General features: G+C 42.7%; 1 protein-coding gene across 2 annotated transcripts; it reads left to right on the forward strand.

Moving 5' to 3' along the window:
- The first annotated feature begins 2,605 nt into the window (after positions 1–2,605).
- FASLG (Fas ligand) lies at positions 2,606–9,731 on the forward strand. 2 transcript variants are annotated; one of them, XM_059903554.1, is made up of 4 exons: positions 2,606–2,896; positions 3,474–3,519; positions 8,062–8,118; positions 9,337–9,731. In XM_059903554.1, exons 1-4 carry the CDS (start codon positions 2,606–2,608, stop codon positions 9,729–9,731), a joined length of 789 nt encoding a protein of 262 aa, XP_059759537.1. The 2 variants fall into 2 exon arrangements, with proteins under 2 accessions (XP_059759537.1, XP_059759547.1); XM_059903564.1 differs by lacking the exons at positions 3,474–3,519; positions 9,337–9,731 and having other exon boundaries at positions 8,062–8,097.
- The last annotated feature ends 2,670 nt before the right edge of the window (positions 9,732–12,401 follow it).

Below are 12,401 nucleotides of genomic sequence, written 5' to 3' on the forward strand. Positions count from 1 at the left end.
ACTGTGGCATAGAGGAGGGAAAGTGACCTGTCCAGTTCACATAGCTAATAAATGGAAGAACTGGGATTTGAACCCAGGCAGTTTAACTCCCTAACCATCATGTGACACTTTCTTTCTATCTTTCCCATCCAGGATATGGTGTATTTTTTCCATTTATTTGAATATTTGTCATTTTCAGGAAAATTTTTATAGTTTAAAAAATATGATTCTATTCAATTGTTATTAAGAGTTATTTCAGGATACTTTAAGAGTTGTGTTTTTGGTTGTACATATGGTGGAATTCTTAAAATTATATTTTCTGATTATTAATTATAAACATCATTTTTCATGACTATGAAGAAAGCCGTATGTGAGTTCTAAAGCACGTTACCTCTGCCCATCTGTAAAAGAGAGTGAGAACATTGTGCCGTCATTCTGATTTCATCTGTCTCCCTGTTTCATGCATGGAGACTGGGATGTGGGCAGAAGTGCCTGGAGAGGGGGCAGTGCCAGCTGTTGGAGTCTGATTTCAACAGACTGCCTTGTGTGTCACACTAAGGCATTTGGGCCACTCCCAGAATCAAACTTTCTGACAGAAGGTTTTAGGCAAGGAAGTGAGAACTGAATTTGTTTTTAAAAACATCATTCTTGCAGCATTATGCAGGGTGACTTGGGCTTGGGAAAGGCTGGTGGCCGGGAAACAAGTTAGAGGATCACTGCAATATTTCAGGTGAGATAATAAAAGCCTGACCTCAGGCAATGACAGTAGGGAGGCAGCGTGCTCATGTGACAAGCATGGCTCAGGTAATATCGACAGTCCTGGGTGACTAGTTCAATGCTGGAGGAGGGGAAGAGAGTGGAGTGGAATTTGTCACCAGAAAGAGTGACCTCAGGTGAAACAGGTTGTATTGTGAACGGGGGTGGGCAGAATGGAGCAGGGAAATAAGTTTGGTGTCGGTTTGGTTCAGGTGGAGAGCCAGAATGATAGCCATAGAAATGCCAAAACATGATATAACAACTAATGAAACTTCAAAGGCAGAACCCTTTGATAAAATGGAAAATAGGGATTTATGAGAGGTTTATATGATTTATGTGGAGCTGAGCACTTGGAAATTACTGTAAATGGTATTTGAAGCCAGAGAAAATGTGAAATAAGTTTAGGTAGAGTCCCATCTTTAGTTAAAAAAAAAAAAAAATTAGGATAACCAGTTAAATTTGAACTTCAGATAAAAAACGAGTAATTTTTACTATAGTCCATGCAATGTTTAAGACATACTTATCCTAAAAACTAGTTATTATTTGAGATCCAAATTTAACTGGGTGCCATCTGACAACCATAACAGATATGGCAAACAGAAAGGCCTACAGGGACCAGGAAAGCCGTTTCACACGGTGAGGTGCGTGAGAAATACAGTGGAGGGTGTGCGGGCTGGGCAGCCTGGAACACCTGTGTCCCATCCCCAAGAGCAGCTGCTGCCCAGCTCCAGCTGGTGGGGTGTGCAGAGAGGGTCTCCAGACGGTCCAATATTCTAGTGGTTCAAAACATAATATAAAGATAATACAGGGCTTCCCTGGTGGCGCAGTGGTTGAGAATCTGCCTGCCAATGTTAGAGACACGGGTTCGAGCCCTGGTCTGGGAGGATCCCACATGCCGCGGAGCAACTGGGCCCGTGAGCCACAACTACTGAGCCTGCGCGTCTGGAGCCTGTGCTCCGCAACGAGAGAGGCCGCGATAGTGAGAGGCCCGCGCACCGCGATGAAGAGTGACCCCCGCTCGCCGCAACTGGAGAAAGTCCTCGCGCAGAAATGAAGACCCAACACAGCCAAAAATAAATTAAAAAAAAAAAAAAAGATAATATAAATTAAAAAACATATGGAATATCCCAATTTTTAAAGGGGACAGTCTGTAGAAAGAAAGAACACTGTGAGGCACAAGCAAAGCAGGTCTGTGGGCTCCGTAAGGCATATGGGCGATGGGTTTGTAACCTCTGATCTGATCTCTACAGAGTGGGCGGAGCAGGTTTGTAAGCTGTAAATTATGTTGCTTTGCTATGTCAGGGTGAATAGTATTTGGGTGTGGGGAAGGGATGGCGGCAGGGGGACGATTCCCTCCTGCCAAAGGTGAGACATAGAAGCGGCTTCTCTGGCCATGACTCCGTGCTCTCGCCCCTCAGTGCCTGAATGTGCCCCACTGGCCACTCTCCCCATGGCCGGGCAATGGCCAAAGTCCTCAGGGCGGTGCTGCGGCTACCTGCTCTCGCGGGGCCTGAGGTGAGGAACCCGCCCTACCAGCCTTTCAGGCAGCAAGGCAGCAGCAATTGGGGTTTTGAAAGCTTTCATCAGAAGATTGTGGGCGGAAACTTCCCTGGGTTTGCTCTGAGCTTCTTGAGGCTTCTCAGCTTCAGATGCAAAGCGAGTGGGTGTCTCTTTGAGAAGCAGAAAGAGGGAAAGAAAGAACGAAAGAGAGGTGTTTCCCTGGGTTCTGGAAACTCTATAAAGAGAGAGCCGGCTCCTTTCTCTCGAGCACTCAGAAGAAACAGGAGTCCCGTCCTTGACACCCGGGACTCCCCAGGACTGAGAAGGAGGAAAGCCCTTGGCTGGGGGCTGGCCCGAGGCACTTGCTGCCATGCAACGGCCCCTGAATTACCCGTACCCCCAGATTTTCTGGGTGGACAGCAGTGCCAGCTCTCCCTGGGCCCCTCCAGGGTCAGTCTTCCCCTGTCCGTCCTCTGTGCCAGGAAGGCCCGGGCAAAGGAGGCCACCGCCACTACCACCACCTCTGAAGAAGAGGAGGGACCACAACACAGGCCTGTGTCTCCTCGTGATGTTTTTCATGGTTCTGGTGGCCCTGGTTGGATTGGGGATGGGACTATTTCAGCTCTTCCATCTGCAGAAGGAACTGGCCGAACTCAGAGAGGTAAGCGGCCCCGTGAATTGCTGTGCCCTGAAGGCACGGGTGTGAGACAGCCCCGCTGTAGTGGAGGGAGGAAGGTGACAGGGACCCATGTGGACCACAGTCTTGCTTGCAAAGTACTTGGCAATCCTTTTCTCCTGTCTCAGGAATGAATCATTCTAGCCATCCTGTTCTATACGCAGAGAAATGGGGGCTCAAATGAGTGAAAGGAATTTTATCTATGTTGGGAAGGATCAGGGCCAAATTAGGACTGGTAATGAGAGTTCTTCTTTTCTCAGTTGGCTGCTACCTACCTTATACTCAGTGATTCAAGAAAGAAAAGGAACTTGGAATCTTGCTTACAAGTGAATTTGTTCAAATGGACAAACTAAAGTTCCTTGAAAATACTTAAAAATATTGGAACTATTTCAGATCACAAAACTGAGGCATGGAGAGGCACAACTTGGCCGGAGTCTGAGTTAGCAGAAGTTTTAAGGTGTTTAGATTCCCTTTCCAGTGTTTAGTTTATTTGACAATTCTGCCTCCTTTGCTTAAAGAACTTCATATTTATTATATACCTTTTCTCTTTTGGTTTCACCAGTCCACCAGCCAAAGGCATACAGAATCATCTTTGGAGAAGCAAATAGGTGAGTCCTTTCATGCGTGTACATGAGTTAGAAAGATAGTCCTTAGCGCTGAACCATGTTGGGGGCATGCCTTGAATTCCATCTCATTCTTGGGCATATGTATACTATGGAAGAGGAATCCTAAGCAATTCTGAATCTCTGGTCATTTTGGTTCTTTGAGCTGGCCTAAAATACGAAGTGAATTTAATTGTTCAAAATTAGTGTAGCTGAGTATCGCACAAAAGTCAAAATAATTTCTGCCTGAATTTGGAAAGGGCAACACACATATACAGCCCTGGACCTTTGCCCCTTAGCAGTTGGCTCCAGGCCTGTCCCCTTCCTCATGCCTCCTGGTTCCCGTGCACAGGGCTGTGGCTATAACTTCTCGGGAGAGAAGGGGAGGTAAAGGCAGAGATAGCTGCTGCTGGGAAAGATCCATGCTCTCCTATTTAATCTCTATAAGAGATTACTTGAGTCAGACCTTATTTAAAATTTTTTCATAGGATATATTTAAGCTTTTAAAAAGTGGGCAACCAATCATCCACATTAGGATGGTTCTTTTGCAGCCACTGGAAAGCTTGGAGGAAGACTTTTGCCATTATTCAAAGGGTAGTCCCACTTCACTCACAGAGGCAATCGTGAGCTACCTTTGATAATAAAGGAAAAGCCTTTGTATGAGATCCAGGACAGGAAGAAGATGAAAATGTTGAACATTGACCTTCTAAAGTTTCAGGACATAGTTTTGGAAACTGTGGACAGATAGATTTAGAATACTGCAACTCATTAAACTAAGATTCACTGAACTTTAGATTTGGTAAGAGTTGGAAGGGAGCTTAGAGAACATCTGGTCCAGTCATCTCATTTTTCAGAAGAGAAACAAAACACCAGATAGATTAGGTGATGTGCCCAAGACCGCTGCTGTGAAACTGGAGTGAGAAGGAACATAGGCTCCTAATGCCTTGTCACTTATAGTGCTTCCCAGTACATGCTCTGGTGCCTCATGACATAGGGAAACTCCTGTCTCGTTCTGATGGCCATGGAATGAGAATAAAGATGACAAGCAAGATGCCTCTGCAAAGACAATAGTTAAATCTCATCCTTAGAAATTGGGAAGAAAACAGAAGACAGCACTGGCCACCCAGTAAGGGGAGCCTATTCCAATTTCTCAGGATATGCCTGAGAAACCCAAGTCACCCTATTGCCCTAGCAGGTAGGCTCTTGTAGGAGCCATCCATAGGGTCCTCTGGTTTCTAGTTCTGGGTCTGAGTCCCTAAAGAGTTAGAAATTCCAGACGTACCCAAGCAGAGTAAAAACATTTGTTAGAAAAATAAAGCCTCTGGAGGATTTCTAAAATAAGATAGCTTTGAAAATCAGTGGAATGTGGCTGATAAAATGGGTACCTAATTACTCATCTTTCACCCACTTTCTGGAGTCATTTTAGTAATTAAAAGTCAAGTGAACAGATGAGTCAGGTCTACCTGTCCCACTAAACAAGTATCAAGTATCTTTCCTAGATCAACCCAGATGGACCAGAAATTGGTGAATTATCACATGGAAATCAAATTAGCAACTTTACTAATGAGCTAAGAGATGCAAATTTAAAAAGGGGGATACCCAGGTTTATCCAGCAAATTAGTGAAGTTTAAAAAAAAAAAAAACCCCGGATTGGCAAAAACGTGAGAGAAAAGGGTCTGCTTCAACAGTTGAGAGTCAGTGGGCATGTAAATTGCTACACCTTTTCTAAAGAGCAGTTGGGAAAAAGATATCAAAGGATTAAAACTGTTAATTTACCTTGTAATCTCATCACTAAGGCTTTATTAAGAAAATAATCAAAATGTGCCTGAAAATTTATAATAAGGATGTTCATCACTTCCTTATAAGGCTATTTATAATAAACCAGTCAGAAGAAAGTTAAATGCCTCTTAATAGGAAATTAGTTAAATACATTACGGTGTATTCAGACGAGAGCATAATACACAGCAACTAAAAGCTATATGTTAGGGCTTCCCTGGTGGTGCAGTGGTTGAGAATCTGCCTGCCAATGCAGGGGACACGGGTTCGAGCCCAGGTCTGGGAAGGTCCCACATGCCGCGGAGCAACTGGGCCCGTGAGCCACAATTACTGAGCCTGCACGTCTGGAGCCTGTGCTCCGCAACAAGAGAGGCCGCAATAGTGAGAGGCCCATGCACCGCGATGAAGAGTGGCCCCCACTTGCCACAACTAGAGAAAGCCCTCGCACAGAAACGAAGACCCAACGCAGCCAAATAAATAAATAAATAAATAAATAAATAAATAAATAAATAAAAGAAAAAAAGCTATATGTTAGAAGGACATTTAATGCCATAGAGATTGTGTATTCTATATTGTTGGATAAAAGACAAGTTATAAAGAAGTGTGTTTAGTTTAATATTGACATATGCATATTTTTATAGTCTTAGTAAACATCTAGAAGGATTTATACTCCAACAGGTTAACTGTGATTTTTCTCTGGAAGGTACTATTGTAGGTTATTTAACCTTTCTTATTTGGTTCACTTTCATTTTTCCACAGTTAACTCATTAAATCTTTTATTCATTCACAAATGTTCTTGGAGTGTTTCCTGTGCTCCAGGCTGGGTGTTGGGTAGTGGGTGATGACAGAACGAGAGACAAGCGGCTTGCCCTCATGGAGCTCTTAGCGTGCGAGAGAAGATAAACAAAAGCAAGCAAACAGACAACATACTTTTAAGTTGTACTAAGTGTGACCTAAGATTGAGTGGTCTGGAAAGTCCCCTCTAAGGAGGTGTTGTTAATGTGGATGTGTGGATGTGTGTGGGTGGGTAGGAGGCTGGGAACATCATTCCAGCACTGAGAATGGCATGTGCAAAGACCCTGGAGCAGGATACAGTCATCACCAAAATATAGGATATATTTCTACTTTATTCCAGCATTTATCCAGCAGATATTTTTATTGAGCACCTTCTATGAGAATAACACTGCGAGGGATATACAACATGTGATTCTCTGTTCCATTTCCTGTCAGTTCATGGCTGAATGCCAGATCAGCTGCACAGATGGTTTGTGGTGTAGGAATATAGAAGAGACTCAGTTTTGCCTTTCCTGTTCACTAACACCTCATTCATGGTGGGTGGTCCTGGGTGGCTACAGAGGTAATAATTGCTTACATCATATTCTCAGCTGATTGGAGCATTCTCACGCCATATAGAGTTTTACAGGCTAATCATGAGAAGCCTGATGTGGATGAGCGCCTTTCTATGAAACTTTCTTGAACGTCTTAGCTAAATTCATTAAGTGGTAGAGCTATTCCACTGAAATATCTAAAGTCAGAGAAATAGTACCTATTTTGAGAACTGTTGTCTATTTTAAATCTTTCAATTTAATTTAGCAAACATGTACTGATCACATGCCCTGGGGTAGAAACTGAGCTAATTACTCTGGTGGATTAAACATATAGTAAGGAATTTGCCATTTATTTGGGGAGTAAGATGAATTATACAGTTACCACAGAAAAAGGGGAGTCAAAACTGACAAGAGAGGTGAAGACAGAGTGCTTCTAGGTTTCAAAGGCAGGAACAATCATATTTGATTAGAAAGGCTTGGGAAGGTTTTGCAAGAAAAGAGGTATTTTAGATGGTATTTGCAGGGTTGATAGGAATTTAGGACAGAGATCTGTTTGGGAGGGCATCCCAGGCAGAAGGAACAGCATGGGCAAAGGCACAGAGGCAGGGAAGCTGGGTGGGTTCAGAACTGTTGTGCAGCTATGTCTAGTGTGGGTGAGTAAGCAAGATAAGGCTGGACAGATAGGCAGAGATCACATGGTGGGGGACACTTGTACATAATTACACATTCAGTGAGGAGCATTCAAGGTGTTTGAGATCTTAGGATAATTTATTTGGGGCAGATTGTAGAATGCTATTGGGGAAGACCTAGTGGCCTGGAGAATAGCAGTCTTCTTCAGCCTTTGTCCTGCAGAGTCCTAAGGGCAGCTGAGTCAGAGAGGAGAGAGCCTTGGATTTGAACTCAGGAGACATGTCAGTCCCACTCTGACACTGAGTAACCAGGTCTTCTTGGATAAGTCACCCAACTTTTTTTTTCAGGAAATAACTTTTTATTTTATATTGGAGTATAGTTGATTAACAACTTTGTGTTAGTTTCAGGTGTACAGCAAAGTGATTCAGTTATACGTATACAAGCCACCCAACTTTTAAGCTCATTTTGCCATCTATAAGATGGGACAGTAATCTCTACCTCAAAGAGTTGTGGCCAGTTATAAATGCAATAACTTATATGACACATCTTTATAAACTAACCTTTCTATTATTTTATTGTAACATTATAATTTATGCATGTGTCTATTTTAATTTAGTTTCTTTTTACCTCTCTGTTTCTGAAATACAGGCTGTTGTAATTCCTACAATTTGGACTTGAATGAGTTGGTTATGTTAGACTGTTGCCATTTATGCTTATAAAACCTCTTTTATTTAAATGCCCTGCTTAGAGTCCCACAAAAAGAATAGTTGTTATGTCATTTTTTACATATATCTTTCATCTCTCTATGAAACAGGTCACCCCAATCCACCCTCTGAGAAAAAGGAGCTGAGAAAGGCAGCCCATTTAACAGGTCTGTATCTGGAAGATGGGCTTGGGAAAGCCTTTGGCAGAAAGCAGAAGAGCTGGTTGGTCTCCATGACTGTGCTCTGCAGGAATTGATACTTTCCAGTGACAGTATTTGAAACCCAAGAGTAGTTACATCTTTCTAGTCAGGTCAACCTCACACACACATTGAGCCCCTACTCTGGGCAAGGCCTTGTTCTAAACTGGAGAAATGGAGCTGCTTATGACGTGATCCTTGCCCATAAGGAGCTCACTCTTTTCACTCATTTCAATGACCCTTAGGGAATTTGGGCCACAGGTCCAAGAGGTGAGAGCTGGGGAGATGGGGAATGATGAATTATTTTAGTACGTGTTTCCCTGGTTTTCTGTAGGAGCTTTACTCTTCTTTGTCCATGAGTAGAAAAAGGAGAGGGGAAGCCCAGTCCTGGCACTAATGGTCATGTAGTGGAGTGAAATGATTTGATAGCAAGGTGGTATGGGCACTCCCAGTGTAAAGTCCACAAATATCTGAAAAGTGGATAAGTATCACGGAAAGTGGTATGCTGCTGTCCCTGAAATTATTTCAGCAGAGGCTGTAAAATGATCCAATTTAGATAAACAGACATTTCTTGAGCACATGCTGTGTGCCAAGCCTGGGGGACATGGAGATGAACCACACATGGCTCCTGCCTTCAAGGAGCTTACAATCTAACAGGGAAAGACAGGTGCATAAGCAATAATTCCAGCATTCTCTGCTTAAGAATGTACATAATGCTGTGGAGATACAAATGAAAGGGGATTTTTGCCCACACTGAAGAATCCTTAGTGCGGTAAAGATTGGACTAGATGATCCCTAAGGTCCTTCCCAACTTTAGAACTTCAGAGTTCCTTGGATTTGACTTTTCACCTCATGAATGCACCTCAAACCCTAGTAGTTTTGGTACTAGTTCTGAAACTTTGTTCCAGAGAGCTAAAATCATCCCAATCATTTCTCACTGCAGTTGATTAGGGGTATATGCTATTGTCCCAGATGTGTGGATGATAAAATTGAAGACGTCAATTTGATAAAGGTGTGAAGAAATTCAGTAACAGGTCAGGCCTGATCCATCACCTGGTTCAATATGGGCTATGTCATTTGGGGTAAAAAGCATTTGCTCAAGGAACGGTCCACAATTTTGCCTTGGAAGCTTGGTTGGTTGATACATGAGCATTCCTGGCTGAAAGCTCCTCTCTGGTTTGGTTTCAGGCAAGCCCAACTCAAGATCCATCCCTCTGGAATGGGAAGACACTTATGGAATTGCCCTGGTCTCTGGGGTGAAGTATAAGAAGGGCAGCCTTGTGATCAATGAAACTGGGCTGTATTTTGTGTATTCCAAAGTGTACTTCCGGGGTCAGTCCTGCAACAACCAGCCCCTGAACCACAAGGTCTACACGAGGAACTTTAGGTACCCCCAGGACCTGGTGCTCATGGAGGGGAAGATGATGAACTACTGCACTACTGGCCAGATGTGGGCCCGCAGCAGCTACCTGGGGGCTGTGTTCAATCTCACCAATGCTGACCATTTATATGTCAATGTATCTGAGCTCTCTCTGGTCAATTTTGAGGAATCTAAGACATTTTTTGGCTTATATAAGCTCTAAGAAAAGCACTTTGGGATTCTCTCCATTATGGTTTCTTGTTATAGGCACTGAGAATGTTGTCTTGAATGAGGGTCTTCTTAAGTCCACTTGAGGTCAAGAGAGAAGACATGAACCAAGAGGATCTTGAGACCACAGGGTCCAGCAGTTCTACAGTTCCTCATCTCACCTAAGGTCCGCGAGCCAGACAGGAGGAAGACTATGAGTAACGAACATGAAACTCTGGGCTGCCATGTGAAGATGCAGAGTCAGGGAGAAGCAGCTCCCAGGGTGTTCTACACTCATCTTAAGTGGCCTAGCACATTTTGGTACACTGAAAATGACACCTTTTAACTCACCTCTTGGGGTGGGTCTACTGTCTACCTCAGGGGAGGCTGTCTTTCACGTCTATGGATGCAACATGAATGTATAAGGGATCGGAAAAGAGGACTAGGCTTACATGATAAGCTAAAGAGACTAAAAGGCCAGTGTCCCACTGGCAGCATCTTTACTTCTAAATGCATAGCCTGAGCCATCAGGTGATGCTAACAGAGAAGCAAGAGAGATCTTTTGAGGACTCAGTCCATTCCCTATACAGCATGTATATTTCCAGTGCAATTGTAGGGGTGTGTGTGTGTGTGCGTGTGTGACTAGAAGAGTTACATAAGTAGAGAAAACGTGGAGATTGGGAAGGACGTGTTAGGAAAATATGGGTTGCATTTGGTGGTAGATTTTGAATGCTTTTTGGGCAACCAACTCTAATAGTCCTCAAAACTCTTTGATTGTCAGTTATTAAAGCTGTTTTCCCATAATATAACTAATATTTATATATTTTTTGTGCATTTTTAATGAACAGAATACATGTAACAAAAACTGTATTTTAGAATACAGATAAACATTATGAGTGTCCTTTTTGGAAATCACTAAGATCTGGATTTTTTCCTTATTATTTCTTTCTTCCATGGCCTACTCATTCATTATGACTTAAGCCCACTTTAAGAAGAATTTACTAGGGTAAGAAGAGCCGTGAGGCAAATCTTTGCATCTTCGCCAGGCTCTCCTCTCCTCACTATATTCTCTTTCCCCTCCATCTCCCACTATCCAGAGTTTCCATTACCAATATTATTGCCAGTGTTAAGCGCACCCAACTTCCCATAGATCTGATGACAGTTTGTCTTTTCCTGGGGACAGAGATGTGGCATAGTGGAAAGGGCACAGACTTTGGACTAAAAAACCTGAATTTGAATCTTTGTTCCTCTACTTACTAACTATGCAATCACTGGGCAGATCACTTGACTTTTTTGGGCAAAAAGGGGCTGATACGTACTTATAGTATCTAACACATCATAGAATGTCAAACAATAGTGTCTGCCATTATTAATAAGCCACTCTATGGGAGGCACTTCATTCTCCAGAAGAAACCACTGATCTGAGGGATCCATTCAAACACCTGGTTTCTTGCCTTCTCACCTTGGTCTCACAATAACCTTTTCCTATTTTCTCCAAATGCTCATTACCATGACTTCTCCCTAGACTTTGTCATCATTAAAAATAACAACATCTCCTCTAGAATTTGATTTCAGACACCTTATTTTCACAACATCATGTCCTTTTTCCAACTCAGTTGGTCCAACATTTTCTCTCCTAAAAATATGTATATATATTTTACTGTGTTGTGACATCTACTTAATAAATGCTATCATTTTCTTATATATCCATCAGCTCCTTCTCTATCTTCACTCTTTTCTCTATCCAGCTTAGGTTCCACAATCTGTCGTTACAATCAGTATCTTGGAAAGACCCTGAATTCCAAAATACTCTGTTACCGTCCCTGTTTTCCTCTTGTAAAAATCCCATTCTCTTTATACTGGCATCCTAACAGCTGGATGTTGCTGGAGAAAAATGACACAAACTGATTGACTATTTTCATTTTATTTTTATCTATCAGCTACTTAAGTCATCCAATCAATTATTTATCAGTGAATTATTTCTGTCTTTTGATAGGTTTGACTAGGTAATTCATGCACATAGCACAAATTTTAAAAGGTACACAAAGATATAGGATGAAAATAAGTCCTCTTCTCATCCTGTCCTGTGGCTCCATCTCTGCCCACAGGGAGGATCACTGTCTCCTTCTGTAGCTTTTCTGAGATGATCTATACATAAATATGACATCACTTTACATCAGGGTTTTCCAACCTCGGTTCTATTGACGTTATGAGCTGGACAAGTCTTTGTTGTGAGGGCTGTCCTGCCCATGCATTGTCGTATGTTTAGCAGTAACCCTGCCCTCTACCGACTAGATGCCAGTACCATGCCCCTCCCCCCATGTGTGATAACCAAAAATATCACCAAATATTGCCAAATGTCCCCAGGCTGAAGGTGGGGAGGCAAAATCACTCCTGGCTGAGAACCACTGCTTTACATTAGTGATCACAGATTTGAAATAGGCATTCAACATATCCCAGCACTTTTTCTTCAGTTCCCTGGTAAGCATGTTATTTTCACTGTTTGAGACAACTACATCATGTCTTTTCCTTTTATAAACCAACCTCATCCCCTCCTCCCACCATGGAACCTCACTTTTACCACCAAAACACAAACCCACTTGTATCTGAATGATCTCTTTCTTCCATCTGATACAGTGGAGGAAGAGGACCTTCTGTGTGCACTAATTTCCTCTTCCCTACTTTA

The sequence above is a fragment of the Balaenoptera ricei genome, chromosome 1 (assembly GCF_028023285.1).
Source record: "Balaenoptera ricei isolate mBalRic1 chromosome 1, mBalRic1.hap2, whole genome shotgun sequence".
Taxonomy (NCBI): domain Eukaryota; kingdom Metazoa; phylum Chordata; class Mammalia; order Artiodactyla; family Balaenopteridae; genus Balaenoptera; species Balaenoptera ricei.